Here is a 20,846-nt window from a genome sequence, read left to right on the forward strand (position 1 = left end):
CTGGAAATTGTTTGCAGTGAACACCGTATTCTCAGTGATGTTAGAATTAAAAGAAAAACTATTTTGACAGTTCGTATGTGAACATTGTGACGTAACTCATCACCAGTGAAAACAAATCTGTGGTGCAATCTAAACTCTGTTATGTCTGCCTCCTATGTTATGCTTGGTTTCACCTAAAAGATGAGTCTGTATAATCATCAGGGATTGACCAACATGTCCATGAGTGTAACCGAACAAACAGCTGCCTTCAGTCAGTGACACTACTGAGTAACTGACAGGGACCGTAAGTGGTTTAAAGTAGTCCTTTTGTTTTTCTCTCTGATTAGTGATAAGGATACACTGGTGGAAGAAGTATTCAGATCCTTTACTTAAGTAAAAGAAATAATACCACACTGAAAAAATACTCTGTTACAAGTAAAGGTCCTGCATTGAAAATGTTACTGAAAAGTGTGTAAGTATCATTATGGGGAATTTACTTAAGAAAAAATCCTCACGTTTCCAAACAGTTCTTTCTATCAACTAAGTCTTTATTAATCTAATCATTTCAGCTTTACTTGTTGGCCTGTATATCTCTGGGTAGTTTAATTTTTAATAAATAATAATCATTTTTGTAGTGGAGTAAAAAGTAAAAATGTTCTCTCTGAAATGTTGCAGAGTAGAAGTAGAAAGTGGCATGAAAAGAAAAGACTCAAGGAAAGTACAAGTACCTCAAAATTGTACTTAAGTACTGCAATTGAGTAAATGTTACTTTCCACCACTGTAAGGACTTAATAGTCAGAGGCAAAGTATAAGAGACAAAAGATGTGGAATTGTTGTTGTTCTCCTCTTTACTTATTTGAACAAGTGAGGAACTCCTTTGTTTTCTGATGCAATCTTACCCGTACAGAAGTAGATGATCTCGCTTGTAAAAAATAACATGTGAGCTTTTCAAATTCTTTCTAACATTTATGCCTCCTCCAGTGGTTCACTCATACAACACGAATATCTGTATTAGTCACACAATAATTATGTGATCACCCACACAGAAACAGTGAAACACTTAAACATAACATCGGTGATTTGGTGCTCTGTGTATGAGATGTTTCTTTGGATTTGTAACTGTTAATTCAAGTAGACAGCCTGAGATTTTTCAGCGCTTACACATTATAGTGTTAGTGAAACAATTAACTTGCATTTACAATTAGAAGTGCTGCTTTATGGAGGGAAACAACCATATGCAGCTGAATGATAAAACACTGTATTGCAAATACTGCAGCTGTGTGTGTGAGAAAAGACTTTTGACTCAAAGTTCCAGATGAATTGTTTTGTTTGGGAATGAATGTTTAAGTGACTCACTCCGTCTTTTGATAAGTCACAGCAACCTGTGTAATCCACGAACAGGAACTGGATTGTTAAAACGGATCAGCTCCTGGTGTTGCAGATAGACGGACAGGCAGGGGGGGGAAGAGATGGTTGTCTCATGCAGCCAAAACAACCTGGAGCATTAAGCTGGAAAACGGTGGATATGAAGGTAATCTTGAGAAGAAGCCCGCCTCTTTGATATACATCCTTAAAAATATAAAGTGTGTTGCTTTATAATTTGTGATAAATGCCATATTCCATGGTAATAGTTGTTATATAGTATATTGTTTTATATTATAGGTTATGTAATATATATGTGTGTGTGTGTGTGTTTTGCATATTTCAGTCTGACAAGAAGTTCCAAAGGGTGGATCAACCAACCAACAATGACCAACTATAATTCCCTAAAATCTGAACTAGAAGAATGGTTAGTTAAGTATTTCCATTTGCTCCATGAATTGTCATTTTGATTTTCCATTTAGTCCATATTTTCCTTCTATACCTGGCTTGAAGCAGCAGCCAGGCATGGGAGAATGGCACTGTGTCATCTAGCTCAGGAGAAAAGATCATGTGGATGTATTTTGCCTTCCACATGTCTGAAGAACGTGGGTGCATACGGGCATCGCTCACTCATTCTCCTCAGGGACCATGTTTTCGATCCCACATTGTAAATGCCACAGAACTTCAGCTTCTTTCCCAGAACGTCCCTAATGAACAACCCATTTTACACTGAGCTTGTCACTTCTTCATTCATGACTCATCATATTCCCTTTAACATGGAGTTACAATTATCATCAACACCATACATACGACATAATATTGTTCCCCAAACACGTGCATAAACCTTTGTGTAAACGCAGTACATCAATTTCTACTCGCTTGTGGGCTATCATTTCAGTGGCTGTGTATTTAAGTCTTCAGTGTTTATTCACCTCACAATGATTTATTGTTTCTTTGCACTCAGCCCTTTTTTGGAAAATGTAGTAATAGTTTTTTCTCTTGTGAAGACAAGTTGATTTGTGCATGTAAGAGAACACTCTCACAACCTCACGTAACTGTGTTTGGCTTTGTGTTGTTGGTTTTGTTCCACCAAAAGATTCATTTTACTGTACTATGTACTTCTAATCAGATTCAATTGATACATTTCTTCTAAGATTCCAACTAATCAGGATTTGTGGTGCGTAGGTCGAGTAAATCCTTTGAGTTTTGAGGTTGGGAACTTTTCCTTTTCATCAGTGCAATCTGGGCATTGGAATAAGAAAGAACTCACCCCCTCTGCCAGCTTTATTCCATAAAAGGACGGCCTTTTATCGTTCCCCTCCAGCTTGTCACAATGGGGGCCACAAGAGAGGTGGAGGGGGTCACTAAAAAAAGACGACATGCTTGCATTCCTTCACCCCCCACTCTCAGAGGAACACATAAACACACTAAATTGACCTTATGTCTTTTAGTTTCCACAAGAACACCTGCAGAGTGCATGCAGGAAGTTTAGCTTGTAAAGAGCTAATCAAAAACAGGCCACTACACCTACCCTACGGATTACACAAACACATACTGCAACAAGCACTAGCCTGCCTCCTGTAGCTACATAGCAAATTAATATGCTAAGTAGCACACGGGCACATGCTGGCTCTGAGCTCTGGACTTCCCCCCACCCCCCCTCCACACACACACACACACACACACACACACTAACACACACACACACACACACACACACACACACACACACACACACACACACACACACACACACACACACACTCCACTTTTCCTATACACAATAACACAAACATTCCAAACAAAGAAATATGAAATAGAGGCAACAACTAGTTGGAAGTTGAGGAAGAGAATTAGGCAAGATGGGAAAAAAAGACAGAGAAAGAGCATGAAAGCGTAAAATGGGAGGGAGAGGCACTGAGGGGAGAAAACGAGGGGGTGTTGAGGAGGAGGGGAGAGTTGTAGAGAGAGAGAGAGAAAGAGAGAGAACTTAAGACGGTGAGAGCAGAAGACTGCAGTGAGTACACGGTGAGGGCAGACAGAGTGGGAACAAAAGAGAAGAAAGACTTGAAATATAGACACCACCATCAAACAGGTACAGTCAATATTTTATACACTTTACTTTTAAATCACTTTGATCAGTATGCTGACGTGTGTTAACCAGATGCAAAATATAGAATGGTCGGATGTGTATATAATTTTTTTAAGGTTTTGTCATCAGCTGCATTTAAAAGGATTATGATTTTTAGGATTATTTAAAAAATAAACTAGTGTAAAACGATAAATCAGTTCTGGGTTCCCACAGAACTTATCTGGCTTGGTGCCAGAAGAAAATGCTATAAAGATGGGGTCACTCCAATATTGTATTTCTTTCTTCCAGCATTCAGCATTTATTTATCTAAAGCGGTTTACAGGATGGATACTAGAACACCGCAAATGTTTGATTACACACAGAGCCACTTCGAAGCTATTAACGTTGGTTGTCAACAAGCCAAAGAACTTGGTTTTCTAGTTGCATCCAACCGTTCTTGTCTTCTGTCAAAGAGAGAACAATCTTAGAATGTCCTATGTCCTATTTATTAGCCTTAGTGCCACTGTGGATCATTGTTTAATTTTGTCTACTATTGAAAGCCAGCTCTGTATTTGGGTTTCTGTGTTTTGACACAGTGACCACTACTACAACAACTCTGGCTTCTTTATTAACTTCATTTATTACATTCTGGCCTCCATTGTATTGTTTTTCTCATCATTTGTCACTTCTGTCCATAGATGATGTCACTGTGCAGGAACCTGGCTGTGCTTCTCCTTTTCCTGAGTGCATTGCCTTTCCACCACTCCCACCTCTCCACCCATGCTGCCTCTACATTCCCTCCCGCCACCCGTCCTCCGATCATATTCATGACTGCCTTCGGCTCAGATGATGACTATGACGATAACTACTTTGACAACTACAGCCCTCCTCCTAATGTCGTTCACGCAGTGAAGACTACCTTTGTCCAACGGGAGGTGCAGCTCTGCCAATACAACCCCTGCTTGGAGAATCAGGAGCCCTGCGAACAGATTTCTGCAAAGACCGGGTGTCTCTGTCCTGGGGTCAGCGGGGTTGATGAGCTTCCTCATGCACCAATCATCCAAGTGCTGCGGCCAATCAGTGAAGGAGATGACACAGGGAAGATAGAGGTCCAGTGGTGTGCTCCTTCTTCTGTGGTGTCTGGGTACAGATTGGTGATAGAGGGAAGTGAAGCCCTGGAGTTTGGGGAGGTTTCACGGCGAGGTTTGGTCGGATCTTTGGAAGTTGGGACTAAGGTGTGTGTGGAGGCAGTGAACACTGCAGGACATAGCCCCTCCTCGGAGTTCTCCTGTAAGCGGTATACTCTTCCTGAATCTTCTGAGCATAAACTTTTGGCTGGGGTTATAGCAGGAGGAGTGGCCCTCCTACTCCTCATCATAGCAGCTGTGATCCTCTGGAACCATCAAATGCGTAAAAAGGCAAAGAGAGACTCCGCTGATGGACTAGGGAACCCTTCTTACAGCACTGGGGGGACTCTGTGATCCAGATTAGTTTAGCACTGACAATCCATTCCAGTCACACTGAACAGGCCCCTGGTGACTGGGGCCACAGCAACGCTGTAATCCAGAACAAAGGTTAAAATGTTCTGGTTCTCATTATGGTTGATTATAGAATTAAGAAGTTGTTTACACTCCTGTTTCAAGGAATGTGTAAACACACTGGGGTAAAGAGGAGTGTTTTTTATGGAGTAACTAATCAATGGGTCATTCTGTTACTTTGTGGTTAGAACTACAGGTTTATTTGCTGGCAAGTCAACTTTTGTAGGTTTATTTTAGTGTTATTTTATCTTATCATGGCTCAATTTAATTGTAAATATTGTAGGATATAGATACTGACTTTTGTAATAAACTAAAACTTGTTTCATAAAAACTGTGTAAATGGTGTTTTTTTTTGTAAACATTTGCTTTTATCTGAAAGGTTTAGGCCTACGTGTTGTAACATAAACCAGGGGGACAAATTAATTACAATTGGTAGGTGTACGCTTTAAATGTACCTTGGGATTGAGTCTCTGAAACTTAACCGGACATTCAGTTTAAAATGTTCCATGCTTGGGATGAGATCTGGTGACTGGAGAGTCCATAGCATATGATTGTCACAATTTTAACATCAAAACATTCATTAACCCCTGTATGGATGCACCTAAAATCATTTGTTCCCTTTCATTTATTCATACTTTACCATTTGTATGCAGTGGTATACATTTAGAACAGTATTATGGTACTTTTGCTTTACTTGACTAATTTAATTTTATATTGCATTATACTATCTACATTTCAGAGGGAAATATGGCACATTTCACTTCACCATATTTGTTCAAGAGCTAAGACTAAGATTTAACATACAAAACAAATAATCAATTTATGGAATATGATGCATTTATAATTTAAACTATTCAGCGGTGTAGGCCCTATAACGTTGTTGAAATTAGCTACACTTTGACCAAATATATTTTCCATTGTGCTATCCTTACTTTCACGGGATATGAATATTTCAACAGTCTGAATGTATGTATCAAAATGACCATAGACTAATATGCTACACTACAGCTTCAACTTCTCAACTTTTATCAAGTCTTCTAAAAACCATTCACAGTTAAATAAATGGATCAACAGATCCCGTTGTTCTGAATGGAGACCAGCGAAGGCTATTAGAAGCACTTTTCCAGTGAGTGCAGAGCGTTACTGCGCAGCCTCCAACTGAGCTTGACGATGGCTTGGTAGCATCCAAATTGCACCATAGGGAGCTTCGCTTAGAGCAAGCTCAAGGGGGTAAGCCTTTCCCCTAAGTGTAGCTCACATGGCGCCACTTTAATGCTACGAAGCCATCACCTGGCGTTAGCATCCCATTGACTGCCATTCATTTTGGCGCCACTTTAACAGAGAATAACTTTACATCTGAAGCGTTTCAAGACTCTATGTGTGCATTGTTTATTTCCAAAGAAACACGACAATGTATTAAAGGATCCATTACCTTGTAGCTCACGTTATGGCTCCGTAGAAGACCCTTTTGTAAAAATAGGCTAACAATTGCGTCATAACCACGCGACTTACCGTCGCATAGTTGACAAATAACTATATTGCCAAGAGAAGCTCGCAGACAGTTTCGACTTCCATCCGCTGTTAAGGTTTAATTGCTGACGTTAACTAGCATGTTAGTTAGCAGTAATTAGCCTGTGCCTACGTTACCTCCTAGCATATACCTACGCTCTCCGTCTCTGCTGATTGGGAATTTTTGAGATTTCTCTTAGCACAGCTACCAGAAGACTTACAATTGAAGTTGATTCATTGGCTAACGACAGAAGAGATTTGAGCTAAGTCCCGCCTACTCTGGGCGTCTAAGCCAATGCCTTGTCATAAAACTTGAGGAAGAAAGGAGTTTTTGTTTTTAACGATCATACAAACAGGATGGCGAGCTCAGGTGAGTCTTTTGTTTTTTTACTTCTCTGGAACTACTAACTGCAGTCTGTCTGAGGTGTTTAAACGGCTTTTAAGATCCTTAATGTTGGTTGAAAATGTTGGTAGGTAGTGTAACTTGTTTAGCTGGTTAATAAATAGCTTATTTAGGTCTGCTTATTGCAGGTGAAGTAGCATCACTAGCTTACATTACCTATATTGTCATAGACTGCTTGCAGTAGGGAGAAAGTAGCCTTAGGCTTTTTAAAACCCAAATCATGATATTTTTACTGAACATAACTAAGCAGTTTGTTCCTAAACCTAACCATATTTATGGCAGAAATCCAAAAATATGACTCCTCCCATGTGTTGTAGTTGTTGCATTTAGCTGACTTGTTTTCTGTCTGTAAATTTTAACCTGTAGCCTGATGTCTTGCTGTTTCCTGATGCTGTGGTCTTAAACCATATCGCCAAATGACTACAGTTATAACGCAGATTTCTCTATTACATACTAATTGAAGAAATAATCCCTTGTTGTAGTGGAATATTCAGTTTTAGATTTTTTAATGATTCAGAATGACTCAGCACAAAATAAAAAAGGTCAACTGGAAGCTCATTGTCTCCTAAGGGGATGCAAGCTGGTTCTAACCAAGCAACAATCAACAAACCGGTTTCAAAATGTCTCTCTCAAGTGAAGCAAAACATGATTGCCTACCATAACCTTTTACGTCAAAGGCAAGTGAGTGCTGTAACTTTACAGCTTATTTTACAAACGACGCACACAGACACACACACACACACACACACACACAGACACAGACCAACATTGTTTGATGTGTGTGCCAACATGAGGGAGCGATCTTCTTGAGAGGAATATACCCTAGTAGTCTGTTTCGTACCTTTTCAGTCAGCACCCTAATCTATTATTTTTCTCAGCAATGTTAAAACCAAATTGCAATTTAGTCCGGTTTGCTCTCATGATCCCCATTTCAATAAGTCAACTCAAGATATTCTCTAAGTACCAATACCAGTTCATTTTTTTAGTTTCTCCAAAATTTTAAATCTGTATTCCTCACTTTTTGTGAATCTTGTAATAACACTGACAAAGGGTTAAACTGTCTTTAATATGGATCAAAACAAACAATGACCTTGTCGTTTGGAAAATCCCTAATAATCAGGTTTGTTTGTGTCCACTGAGGCACCTCCAATGTGCAGGTGCAGTCCATGATGATTATTAATACAAATCCTGTTATAGGCTGTTTTATCACTTGAAGCCCACCTGTATTGTATTCAACAAATACGTATCAGAGTTTGCAAAGCTTTTTTATGTGTTTTTTGTCTCGTTGCCAGTCATCAAGGATATCTCCTATGAGGATCTAAAAGCGCTTGTGGAAAAGAGCCAGAATCTCTTTCTGGTTGATGTTCGCACTAAAGAGGAAGTGGATAAAGGACATATTCCAAGATCTGTTCACATCCCACGTGAGCTTATTTTAAATTAATTCACACAGAGGGTAAAGGTTTAAAGTCAAGGTTTTGTAACCTTTTTAATTTTTTTAAGATCCTTTTTTTGGGGCATTTTAGGCCTTTTTTGTATAGGACAGCTTAGACTTGAAAGGGGAGAGAGAGAGGGAACGACATGCAGGAAAGCGTCTCAGATTGGAGTCGAATTGGTGGCTGCCGCGTCACGGACTAAGGCTGAATCCCATTTCTCCATCTTACCCCTAGGCCCTACCCCGTTGGCCCTTGAATCCAAAGGGTAAGGGCTACGGGTTAAAACATAACCCTATGATAAGGGACACCACTTGGTTACGTCACCATACAGTATTGATCACAAACTTCCAAGATGCCGTCTCTGTCTGTCGATTGCGTGGGATTTGACAACAGTGTCCTCTGCATTTCAGTTATCACCGTTTTCAATGTCATTGATGTTCAGAAAAACATTTTGTTGACAAAAATCTGTCTTTATTGCCCAATAAATTAAACATTACAGGCAAAAACATTACATTAAATATATTGCAGAACCATTATCAACTATTAGAACCATAACTTACATGTCACACACAAAAAAATGCTTTACATGTGTAAAACAAAACAAAAAGACACAAGACCACAACAAACAAATTAACTACAGCTGTTCTGATATTCCAGTCTGACCAGTCTGATGGCTGTTGGCAAGTAACCCCCCCCCCCCCCACAAATCATCAGTGTCCCAAATCAAAACCAACAACAATATACAAATACATGAACAGGAATTAATTACATATGATTACATTAGCCTGAACCTCTATATATGTGTGCTAGCTCTACCCGGTGGGCCAGGGGCCCAAGGTTTTGTAACCTTGATATGAAAGGAAGTTATATCAATTTATTAAATTTTTTTTAATTTATTAACAATATAAACTTCATTTTCTCCTCAGTGTTACCACTTATCACACACATTCAGCCCAAAGTTCTTCTGGGTGTGCTGTTGTCCATTCTCGATAAACAACGGTATGCCATCATCTATTTAATCAAATAATGAGTTTCTGCCATTCTCTGTTGCTCCTTTTTTCTCATTAAGTTGATACAGTATCAGCTGCTTTTGCAATGGTGCCAGAAGAATTCAAGGCCAAGTACGGAGTAACCAAGCCACCGTTGGACGCGCCAGAGCTGGTGTTTCACTGCCAGTTGGGCAGGCGAGGGGCAGTTGCCACAGGAAAAGCTTATGAACTTGGATACGTGAAGTAAATCAGTTATTGGTTACTTTAGGCTACATCATACACACACACACACATTCAGCCCATCTTGATTTTATGATTCCTGTTGAGACCAGTCTTGTTTCCTCACATTGCCTCCTCTCTTTTAAAATGTCTGTCTTCTGTTTCAGTGCACGCAATTATGCTGGAGCATACAAAGAGTGGTCTGCAAAGGAGGGAAAGTGATTTGTTTTGAAGAAAAGCCTCAAATGTATTTATACAAATAGTAATTGTGAAATCAAACAATCTTTTTTATGATGTTTTGTTTTCATTCTCTAAAACATATTATGTTTGAATAAAACTCTGTAAATGTGGTGCAGTTTTAAGATATGAATTATATGAATACACACTATATGATACTGTATATATGAATATGCTATATATATTTGGTTGGTCTGGATTTCTTTTTCTTTTTTTGCAGTTTTAGAATTCCCAGAAACATTTACCAAGTTTGGATGTTGGAGTCAGGGCTAATGGACTCAGTATTTCTAAATTCCTGACTGGGCCTGCTTTTAAGAGTTTACAATGAATGTAATGTCCACATATTTGTTATTAATTTATGGAGTACATATATATGTATATTCCTCATCTAACTTGTAAGGTATGAGCAGGGATTTCACATACCGCTATTACCTATTGTATTATTAATAAACAAGGGGAAAGTCTTGTGAACAGCCATGCACGTGCGCAATCTGAGAGCCTTTTAGCGCGCGCACTGCAGTTAAATTGCTTCAATTCGCTAAAGATGCTCAGAGAAATACAACAGGTAACAAATGGTTTAAATAAGGGCCATTCTAGCTAGAGACCATGTTTGTACGTGTAAAATGATTGTTTAATCGACAGTTAAATTATGTTTGTATTTATTTATTAAACAGACAGTCCAATGTTTGAAACTTGTTACCATAACATAATCTAGTTAGCTAACAAGCTATATGTTTAACGTTAGCTAGCTACCTAAAGGATGAGTTCGTGTTTTAAATTTTAACCACTTCAGGTGTTGCGGTTGATCATGCTTTTGGGAGAGCAAAAACAACAGCATAGTTTAAAGACAAGAAGAGGGCTTTTGGTACTCCTGTGGACTGAAACGGGAGCTTCTGTTCAAAGTCTAAACTGCACTGGTAAGTTTGTCACATGATAATCTGAGCAGCTTCATTAGGATGAACTAACATTAACGTTACCTATCTAGCTATCAAGCAAAATGTTCTCGAACAACGAATGGTTATTCTGATAAGAAAAACTACATTTGATTAACTAATATAGCAACAGCGCTAATAAACCATTGTGTAAAATATAGGTAAATAACTGTTTAGTTAAAAAAAGGCGTCAACACATTTTATAATGTGTCTTATTTGCAAGTCCAATTACGACCATAATATTTCATACTGGCAAATATAGCCGGCAATGTTTAAATGCACCAGTGAGTCCCGTTTTAAATAGTTTGTGTAGCAACAAAAAAAAATCCCCAAAACTAGCAGAAAACTATTACAATAGCAGTGTAATACATTACTTCTACAAGTTATGGGGAAAACACATCAGACATTGAATTTCAGATATATTTTACCCAAATAAAAGGATACACCCTTTACAAAAACAAAAAGAGGTCACTACAATAAAATATAGCCTACATTATTGCTTGGTCACATTTGAGATATTTGGATTATTTTCAGCCTGCTCTCGATTACAGTAAAAACAATAACTTTGATATTAAAAAAGGAAAGTGACTGTTGCCAGGTGTTTCTAGGACACACAGAAGGGGTTAACAGTGTTAACATTTGTGGAACAGTTGCAGCTGCTGGTCCTTGGAGCACAGGGATTAAAATGGAAGCACTCCAACCTGGTATGGACACACACCTAACATATATATATATATATACATACATACACATCGTCAGCTTTTGTACACAACATCTCCTGTTTATTACATTAGTCCTCACAGATTTGAAGGAGAGCATGTTTCCCTGTACGTGGCCGTCTCCTCAGCCAGACCCTGAGGAGCTGTGTGCCTTCACCGACCTGTATGGCTCCCTCAGATTACTCCTGTCTTTTCAGGTACACACTACTGTGAACACTTTTTTTTTTTAAATTACTGATAATATAATTAAACGTCCTTTTTTAAGCACTATAGTAATCTCTGTCAAAAAAATGTCCCCCGGATATCTAAACTCACCGAAATGTCAATAGTTAATGATACACTTTTTATTTCCTATATTTACTTCCACTGTGATTAACGCTAGACGATTGCAGTGAGCCTATGTCATCTCTGTCTATCTTTGCACTGTATAGAAAAAAGATGAAAGATTCAACAGTGCAGAGTTGTGTGCTCGCATTGAAGCGCTCCTACGCACATTCAGTTTGGTTAACGCAAAGGTAGGATCTTTTTCTCTGACTCGTATCCACAGTATGGTTTTAAAATAGTTAGCAAAAATTTGACTGACGCTTCTTTTTTAACAGGTCAACGTCCACCTCAAGTTCAAATTGAATCAGCAGACCTTCCAGCGAGACTTAAGGTATGACCGCCAACTATACAAGGCTCATAGCTTTTTATCTGGTAAATCTAGCTAATTAAGAACGTGTAGATAAGCTCATGATAGAACAGTTTTGTTCACGACGGCCTAATAAATTTTGCAACAGTTCACTTAGTCACACTATATTACACAGAATGTACCTGTTTTGTTTTCTAGCACATTTGTTATATAAAGTTACTTAAACATGCAAAAGTAAAGTTTACTCACACACATAGACTTCTAAGCAGTGATCAGCTTTTATAAGTGGCCTGCAATGCTTTTGGCTTTAGGAGTTACAACATAAACACAAAGGCTGACTACTCTAGTTAAACCCCCTCGCTCTTGTTTGTATGAAGTGCTAACGTTGTGTTTATATTTTTGCAGAGTGAAGATCAAGAGAACAGTTGCATTAGCAAACCAGCTGTCACGGATCTTGGATGTCACCTGTAGTACACAGTCAGTGATGCCATTTTTAATACTTTTTAATGTGTAGTAGAAACATAATAGAACCCAACAGGAATGGATGTGTAACCAAAATAATTTTCATCATTATCTATAATTCCTACAAAAAAAGATAGATAGATGGACTTTATTAATTGCAATTTGGGAAATGACTGTGTTACAGCAGCAAATTACAAGGACACACACATACAGAAAATAAAAGAATTATACTAAAGATAATAAATAAGATTTTTTTTTAAAAAAGAAGGAAAAAAAAGATAGGAAGTAAGAAAATAACAAGATTTTATTACATAAAAGTACCAGAACACCTATTGAAAAGAAATATACTCAGAGGAAAGAAAAAATTGTCTGATGTATATATGTATGTAGAATGAAAATATACAACCTACATACATTGTATATATGAGAAATTATATTAAATATGAAGTAGGCCTAAACAGTGTGCTAGTGTGAAATACTGGGAAATATGCTAGTGCATTTACTTTTATGCTGATGCATTTACTTTTGTTTATAGAAAGTGATTTTCTTTCCTTTGGGTTTAAAGGCCTCCAGGGTGTGTGAAAAAAGGCTGCTGGTGTCAGGGAGGACACCCTGTCGTTGGAGGCCTGCTGCCTCTCAGTATCCCACCTAAAGTCATGGACCAGGGCCTGTTTGGGGAGCTCAGCATCCAGCCAGTCACAATGCTAAGCCCCTGTTTGCTGCAGTACCCCAATCTGGCAACACAACTCACTCACATAAAAATATCCTTTGCTAATTTCATCATAAATCTGCTTGTGATTTTCACAGACAGAATTTCTAGGTGCAGTGGAGGGTGTCTGTTGCCTCCGCATTGCGACATAGTTTTTTTTTTTTTCAGATGACGATCTGCTAGCTTTGTTAGATCATGACTTCATGTGCACACTTGGGAACAATTTGTGTCAAAGCAGAGTTTAGGATCAACACCTCCTAGTCTAGTTATTTCCTGCTGTAAAATGGTGCATTGCTCCCTTTGGATGTGAGTGAGGCACTACTCCAAGTTGTTAGGGTCTTGTTCACAGTCAGAACAAGTTTGTTCTGTTGAAGGAACTGGAAGAGTAGAATTTCTTTCTGATTTGGATTAGTGTTCTTTGACTTCACATGTCCAGGTATTGGTATTTGGCCCCAGTAATGTTCCTGTAGCAGGCCCCTCCACCTTCTTCCAGAACCTCCCTGCTCATCTGGACTGTCAGGAACTGGGTCTGCACGGTCTTCACTGCTCCTCCTTCAAAGGTAGACAACAACCACTGATGGGAATAACACATACTGACGGCCAGAATACATTTTAGGTCATTACCTTCGGGCCAGTTTACTTGGCCAGTATCAAAACTTAAGTCTAGTTAATCCTGTCGTAAAAAGTGACTTTCGGAAATACTTGTTACATTGATTATTTTTTAGAGATGAGCATGCAGCACAGGCCTGAAGCTGCCCGTAAACATTTTGATGGATCACAAAAGGCCAATGATTTGACTGAAAATCATATGACTGAAACCAGACAGAACAATGGACGTAGAAAAAGGAACACACACAGAATGCAGTAACAAAAAAATCTTAAAGTGATAGCACTTAGAGAGAAAGGGCGTCAACACTGAAAATCTGGGCACCAGCAGTGAAACGGTTACTGCATTTTATAAATGTGTCTCCTGTGAATTATGTCCACATGGAACTCATCTGCACTAGCAGTTTATGTTTATTGTGAATAGTTCTGAAGTAGTTGTGCGTTCTCATAACAACATTCTCACAGCAGAGAGTTGGGGTGGAAGATGGGCTTAAAAAGAGTTTGACATTGCACACCCAGGTCTTATACTAGAAATATTTTTTTTTCATTTGCCATATTTTACATTGACCATGACATTTCCCAGACCTTACCTAAATATGTTTAGTTGTCAACATCAAATTCTACCCGTAATCTTGCCTCAGTTTCCATAGGTGATAAAAAAAGAAAGTGCAACATTTTGCAGGTGTAATCACCATTAGTGTTGTGAATTTTTCAACTAAAAAGGGATGGCTTGTTAACATAATTCTTCTGTATGGGGTTCTCATGTCAGAGTAAGTGACAAGCAGGTGGTTGGTCTTTGGTGAAAAAGTCAAATAATTCCTTGTTTGTCCAGACAAGAGTCTGCCTTTATGAATGATATTCTTTCTTAATCTTCTTCTTTCTTAATCATCACTAAATAATCTCTGTTCCACTTCAAATGTAGCTGATTTCTCACAAACCACTCTTGCATAATAAGTGTTTCTTGGCTGTGTAGATTACACAATGACTTACAACAACGAGCAAAACCACAGGCCTACTGTACATACTGCAAATCACAACAAGGTTTTTCATTCACAATAAAGATAATAAACTAAAAAGGGCCCATAATACAGTCCACTCTGGTCTTTGGCTGTTAGAGAGAAGATCCTCTGTCACAAATTGGTGAAATTTGGTTTACTCTGGCCTGAGAAGGGATGCATTATGAGGTCAACGTCTGGAAACTTGTTTAACTTAAGTGAACTCAAGTTTTAAAACTAAAGCTGTAAAACCAAATGTTGTAACTTAGACAACCCAAACGTGTGTCCACCATTACCGCAATGATACGTATACATGTGATTGTTACAATCCACCATGTTACCAGTGTGCCTTCAACTAGTGAGGACTTTCTGTGTTCACTGATTAAAAGTAAATATCATCACTAATAACCATGATTTCCTTTAATTTCCTTGTCATGTTTTCCTTTGCAAAAAAGTGTTGTAACATCCTTTGCAGATCATGTGCACAGCAGAGGCATGGTGTACACAGTAGAGCAAGAACCTTGTAAGGATCCAGAGCAAGGATCAAGTCTTCTACCAGTGCAGCAGAGTCTCTGGCTTTACCTCTTTCTGCAGCACAGTGACCCTTTCAACTGCCACCTCTCCGATCTGATGGGTGAGACAGCTGCATGTATTATCACAAAACGCTGCATTAAAGTTGGTATGTCTTACTTTTTTCTGTCTGTGGTCCTCCCACAGCCACAGAGGTGTTGATAGAGCACTACCTGGAGGATATTCTGAACAACAACAGGCAATCAGTCACAAAAGCCCTGCAAACTGAGCTGAAGAACACACTGAAAGCCCAAAATCACAGAAAAAGGGCAAGTCTGACATACACAGTATATGCATGGAGGAAATGTCTTTAAGCACGTTACTATCTTTTTTATTTATTTTGAGTGTAGCAATTACTCACAGAAAAAATAATGAACAACAGTTTTGATAATCAGTATACTCTTGATTAAGCAAAGTTGTCAAACAGTTGCAGGTTATAGCTTCTCAAAATTTAGGATTTGCTCGCTTGTTTGATTAGTGTAAATTGTATATCTTTGTTTTTGGGTGGTGGTAATTTTCATTTTTTTCTGACATTTTTATAGATGAAACGATTATTAATGAATTGAGAAAACAAATCAATACATTAATGAAAATCAATTATTTATTTGGGCCCTAATAGTATATGTTTGGGTGTTAAGGGCCAAGAGGAGCTGCGTTCAGCGGCCGACGTGATTCTCAGTTCGTCCATCAGTGTTGTGAGCTGCAGCAGTGACGTGGACTTCAGAACTGCCTGTCTGAACAGCATGAAGGTGTGGGACTCTCCTATTTACAATGAACCACTGGCATATGTTATCAGGTTATATGCTACACTGTAAATAGACTTGTTACCTATAGAAATGTTCATGTATACGTGTTGATGGTGTGACAATATGTGTGTGTTTGATTTATGTGTTTGTCAGGTGCGTGACACTCATGAACTTTCAGCCTCCCTTCATGAATCACTGAGGAGGGTGACATCATGGAAATTCACTCCCAGGGACAGGTGCTACTCAGCTCAGGTGAGGGGGTTCTTGTTCACTGCTACCAACTGGTTACTATAGCAGCACTTCAGTGCTTTTTAGACATTTAATTTTAAATCACAATCTACCACCTCATTATTTCTTTCACAGATGGAAGAACATCCTGAGAGTGATGATGCCACCCAAAGAGAAATCTGAGCATGTCTTTGTTTGTCTTGAAAGCGTTTTGTTCTGGTTTAAGGCTGTGGGAGCATTTTGTTTTGTAATGTAAAATGCGGTGGTAGTGCATGTTGTACTTTTAATGTGATGGGAATAGAATAGCGATTTACATTAAACTGAATTTTTTATCTGAGATCATCCTTTGAGTTTTTTTTCATATAATTATTTTATTATGTAGGTTTCCCAAAATAAATAATATAGTACAATAACATGAACATCCGTACAATATTTTGTACTTTATACATTGTCATTGAGATTGTAAGTTTGCATCATATTGTACTGTAGTTCAAGTTAAGCCAGAAAAACAAGACTAGTTCAACATAAGAATATTTCGACAGGAGGGCTAAAACTAAATATTGTCGGGGTGACCACAAGATGGCATTGTAGGCTTTTATTTTCTGGCGCTGCGGATTTCCGCTTATTATTGTTTTGGGATGTAACGTAAGTTCCGGCCGCCAACACCAGCAGCCCATTTTCGCGGTAAAATGAAGTAAGCATCTGACTGTCATCAGATTTATTCTGCCATCTAACGTGTAGTTTAACGCTGTGGCTATCTTACTATTTAGAAATCGCATTATTTATCACTTGGCTCGTCGGCGTTGCTATGAAGTCAGAGCAAAGCTAACGTTAGCTACCAAAGTATCATCAAAACATAGTAACGACAGAGTAAAACAATGGCACAAGTAACCGGAGAAAGCCTAAAATCAGAACTGGATGTGTTCGGCATACCCTGCCAAGATGACTCCGTTCTCGACAAGAGTAAGTAGCGAACTAATTCTAACTTTGGGATATTTTCTAGAGAAATATGTCGACAAAAGTAGCTAAGGATTAACTTAACCCCATCAACTTACTAAATAGTGCAGGGTGTAACCTTAATCGAGTGTACTGTATTTTATACAACTTAACGTTACAGTGTCCGTTTTGTAACGGTGTTAATAAGTTGTCTTGTTATTTGTGCGTGTGGGCAAATCTACATTTACATCACACTTCTTATCCTGTGATAGATGAGGAAACTCAGTAAAACGTCAAAAAATACAGTGATTTTGAACCATTGAATGTGCATTATGTCTCAGTGGCGTAGCGTACACAAGCATCTGTATTCACGTTAAAGGTGCCTCGGTAAACTGTATTTGCAGTTATCTAATTGTTACTTGGTCCCCATCCTATCTCTCATATCTCCTGTGTCCCTCAGTGTTGGAGCAGTGTATTTGTAACAGAATACAGGCATATGATATGGTGCTGGAGTGGGTGGCCTACAGCTCCACAAATAATGGACTAAACCTCACATTAGACACCCTGGAGCAATTTGAACACGAGGTAACAGGAACATTGACGTTTATTTTGGTCACATGCTATTTACATTGTGTTATTGATGTGTTGTCTCTCTGTTAGTCAATATACACTGTCCTGACCGTCATTTTGTATTTACAGTAGGTTGATTTTCTTTCCAGGTGTTAAACAAGAGAAATAAATTCAAACAAGTCCTCAGAAAAGAAGAAACTCATAACAGAACCAGAGACATCCACACAATACAGGACTTGTATCTTTCACAGTGAACTCTTAATGCATGACTTCTCTTGTCTGTTGTCTATCGTGAGTGTAGGGTAATGCCATTGTGATACAGTCCTTAACATTATTTGTTCAGAATTAAAGTTGAGGAAGAGGAGGAGAATCTGCTGGATGCTTACTCTACTCCTGCTAAGGTAAGCTGCCTCTTTTGACTACAGACAGTGTTTCTATTGAGATATAGACTTTTAAAGCTAAAGTGTGTGTGTGTGTGTGTGTGTGTGTGTGTGTGTGTGTGTGTGTTCGTGTAGGGCTCTCAGAAGCGAGCACTGACCACTCCTGAAAACCCTCATTCAAAAAGAAGTGCCGCTCTGCTGGCCAGCCCGGGCCTGCTGCTGTCTCCTTCCAGCTTTTCTCCCAGGTACTCTGCAAGTAACAATAATTTAATTTGTTCCTTATTTTATAGAAATATTAAACTTTATTTATCATGTTTCTGAAAATGATACGAATATAGTAATAGTAGTTGGAAACCAAACCTTTAATTCCAAATTACCTTTTAGTTGAAATGGATCTTCATGTGCAATTCGTTGGCCTATTTAACACATTGAAGTGAAGGTATTGCATAATCTTGTGCCCATGACAGAAAACAAATCATTTTAAATCCTCTGAACCACTTGTTAATGTTGCACTGTGACCTGACTCTTCCCTTCTCTCTTGAAAAGTGCAACACCCTCACAGAAGTACAGCCAGCGAGGAGGCAAAGGAGAGGTGGTGGTTACATTCGGGGCAGTGCAGGGAACCCGCTGGGCCGGCAGGAAGGCTCTGGGCGCTGGAGTCCAACTGGAGCTCCTGGAAGGGCCCGAAGACTCCCTCCGCTGCAGCTACAAGTACATGTTCCAAAGGCTGCGCGATGTCCGAAATGGTAAGAGACAAAACTACATTAAAGGGAAGGGTCCTTTATTTTACAACTCAGAAACACTTGACACTCATTTCAACTGACACTTATACAATTTTTTTTTTTTAATGAAGCGGTATACACTCTGCCTAGATAAACAGAAACATTTTTTTTGATTACGCATTGTTTGAAGTCTTTGCATGTATTTTCCCCAGTGTTGACGGAAAAGATAGAGGAGCTTGGCGACGGCTTTAGGTCTCACTTCAACATCGAAGAGTTCTCCCCTGTCTCTCTGCCTGCTCAGGTACAGAGCTGTTACAGCTTTGAAACCCCTCTTAAATCATAAAAGCCTTAAATCTCAGATTTTCCAAAAGTTTGGAAAACATCATAAATAGCTTATAGTTAGAAGTTGATGTTTTACTCTGGCAAAGTTTTATTCCAAAATTGGAAACATTTTTGAACCCTGGACTAATTGGCCTACAGTTTTAGTTATTGAAAAAATGTAAAAGCAGCTTGGTGCTAAACTTTGGACATTTTAATCAGCTGTTAAATATATTTAAACGTCACAATGTTCTCCATATGTGCTGCTTTAGCTGACTTAAACTAGATACACTGTAATGAATATAATAAAGATAGTTTTTTAATTGTATTTGTATACTTAAGTTTAGCCTGACTGCTGTGTTTTATATCTCTTCACCTGTAGGACAGTATAACAGTGTTGGGTCAGGTTTGCTGCGACAGTAATGGCAAACTGAATGCACACTCTGTTCTGTTGGAGGCGGGGCCAGAGCAAGGTGGTCAGCAAGTACCTGTTGACCTATCGGAGCTGAAAGAGTATTCCCTGTTTCCTGGGCAGGTGAGCAGAAGGAAACAACCTTTCTGGGCATGTCCTCGCACGCAGGAGGTGTGGTGTGGCGTGCTGGCGCTGTATATTAACAAGTTCTTAAAACCTCAGCCCTCCACAACAGCAGTGGGCCTCATATCCTGAGCAATAAAGTCGACAACTCATTCCGTGATATTATTTTTGCTTTTGGATGGTAGAGGCATCCCGCGGGGCCTGACGGGTTCTAGGGAACGCTACCGTTGTTGCGGGAGGGTGCGCCGGTAGTTATAAAACAATTATTAGACTATGAAATATGCCAATTCTTATATGTTCATATAGCCACAAAGCGGTGGTCTCTCCTTTACCTGTGCACCGAGGTGTGTGTGCAGCAGGTTACACAGCCACCAAGAGTAACAGAGTATGCCAAGGAACTGGGCACGAGACTCACCCAGCGTCTGACCGAGAACTCTGACAAGTAAACAACAATTCCCACATTAGAATAACTAAAATCCTGCCAGCAGTTTATGAAACTCTGTTCTTTTTTCTCAGGTGGTCATGATGGAGGGAATGAACACAACAGGAAGAAAACTGATGGCTTCCAAACTCTATGAGGTCAGCAACAGGTTACAATGTTTTTTCAGAAGTGCTGACACATAAAGAAAGTCTCAGATAATGCCTTTACAAAGCAACATTTACTTGGTTTATTTCTTTAAAATCTCAGCTTTTAGAACTGGGGCCTGTTTATGTATCCTCGTCCTCTTTTAGGGAGTCCCTCTTCCTTTCTACACTTCTGAGGTGAAAACAGAGATGGATGAAGGTAAGCCATGGTGGTTGATTAAAAAGCTTTTGGGGGGAATTTTAGGCCTTAATTTATATGGGACAGTTGAAGACATGAAAGGGGAGAGAGGGGGAATGACATGCAGCAAAGGGCCGCAAGTCGGACTCAAACCTGCAGCCACTGCGTTAAGGAGTAAACCTCTATACATGGGCGCGCACTCTACCAGGTAAGCTGCCCAGGCGCCCAAGGTTGATAACATTTTTAACGTTATTTCATGCAAAAATAGTGTGATTAAATGTTAT

At 39.1% G+C, this 20,846-nt stretch overlaps 4 protein-coding genes across 8 annotated transcripts in view; all 4 read left to right on the forward strand.

Annotated features, from left to right (window-relative positions):
- Positions 1-3,299: 3,299 nt before the first annotated feature.
- LOC117952124 (leucine-rich repeat neuronal protein 4) lies at positions 3,300-5,539 on the forward strand. 2 transcript variants are annotated; one of them, XM_034884240.1, is made up of 2 exons: positions 3,300-3,436; positions 4,109-5,539. In XM_034884240.1, exon 2 carries the CDS (start codon positions 4,111-4,113, stop codon positions 4,891-4,893), a length of 783 nt encoding a protein of 260 aa, XP_034740131.1. In that variant the 5' UTR covers positions 3,300-3,436; positions 4,109-4,110; the 3' UTR covers positions 4,894-5,539. The 2 variants fall into 2 exon arrangements, with proteins under 2 accessions (XP_034740131.1, XP_034740132.1); XM_034884241.1 differs by having other exon boundaries at positions 3,316-3,436; positions 4,104-5,539.
- A 1,145-nt stretch (positions 5,540-6,684) lies between these two features.
- si:dkey-34l15.1 (thiosulfate:glutathione sulfurtransferase) lies at positions 6,685-9,853 on the forward strand. Its single transcript, XM_034883224.1, has 4 exons — positions 6,685-6,829; positions 8,155-8,283; positions 9,365-9,527; positions 9,671-9,853. Exons 1-4 carry the CDS (start codon positions 6,817-6,819, stop codon positions 9,723-9,725), a joined length of 360 nt encoding a protein of 119 aa, XP_034739115.1. The 5' UTR covers positions 6,685-6,816; the 3' UTR covers positions 9,726-9,853.
- A 218-nt stretch (positions 9,854-10,071) lies between these two features.
- On the forward strand, positions 10,072-16,687 carry zgc:195212 (DUF4554 domain-containing protein). Of its 4 annotated transcripts, none has more exons than XR_004658197.1 (14): positions 10,072-10,305; positions 10,534-10,657; positions 11,323-11,376; positions 11,467-11,588; positions 11,823-11,906; positions 11,991-12,046; positions 12,428-12,499; positions 13,050-13,245; positions 13,630-13,753; positions 15,270-15,428; positions 15,512-15,637; positions 16,003-16,113; positions 16,264-16,362; positions 16,474-16,506. XR_004658197.1 is itself a non-coding variant. In XM_034883214.1 (14 exons), the coding sequence occupies exons 1-14, from the start codon at positions 10,285-10,287 to the stop codon at positions 16,519-16,521; spliced, it is 1,392 nt and encodes a 463-aa protein (XP_034739105.1). In that variant the 5' UTR covers positions 10,077-10,284; the 3' UTR covers positions 16,522-16,687. The 4 variants fall into 4 exon arrangements, 3 of the variants coding, with proteins under 3 accessions (XP_034739105.1, XP_034739106.1, XP_034739108.1); XM_034883214.1 differs by having other exon boundaries at positions 10,077-10,305; positions 15,512-15,633; positions 16,474-16,687; XM_034883215.1 differs by lacking the exon at positions 11,823-11,906 and having other exon boundaries at positions 10,079-10,305; positions 15,512-15,633; positions 16,474-16,687.
- A 251-nt stretch (positions 16,688-16,938) lies between these two features.
- Positions 16,939-20,846, forward strand: part of pola2 (polymerase (DNA directed), alpha 2) — a 7,780-nt gene continuing 3,872 nt past the window's right edge. The window contains exons 1-10 of the mRNA XM_034883212.1: positions 16,939-17,301; positions 17,735-17,859; positions 17,994-18,082; positions 18,188-18,245; positions 18,360-18,469; positions 18,771-18,970; positions 19,159-19,247; positions 19,647-19,799; positions 20,316-20,378; positions 20,532-20,583. Of these exons, the coding sequence (XP_034739103.1) occupies positions 17,217-17,301; positions 17,735-17,859; positions 17,994-18,082; positions 18,188-18,245; positions 18,360-18,469; positions 18,771-18,970; positions 19,159-19,247; positions 19,647-19,799; positions 20,316-20,378; positions 20,532-20,583 (1,024 nt within the window). The 5' untranslated portion in view covers positions 16,939-17,216. The remainder of the gene's footprint in view (positions 17,302-17,734; positions 17,860-17,993; positions 18,083-18,187; positions 18,246-18,359; positions 18,470-18,770; positions 18,971-19,158; positions 19,248-19,646; positions 19,800-20,315; positions 20,379-20,531; positions 20,584-20,846) is intronic.

The sequence above is a fragment of the Etheostoma cragini genome, chromosome 10, assembly GCF_013103735.1.
Source record: "Etheostoma cragini isolate CJK2018 chromosome 10, CSU_Ecrag_1.0, whole genome shotgun sequence".
Taxonomy (NCBI): Eukaryota; Metazoa; Chordata; class Actinopteri; order Perciformes; family Percidae; genus Etheostoma; species Etheostoma cragini.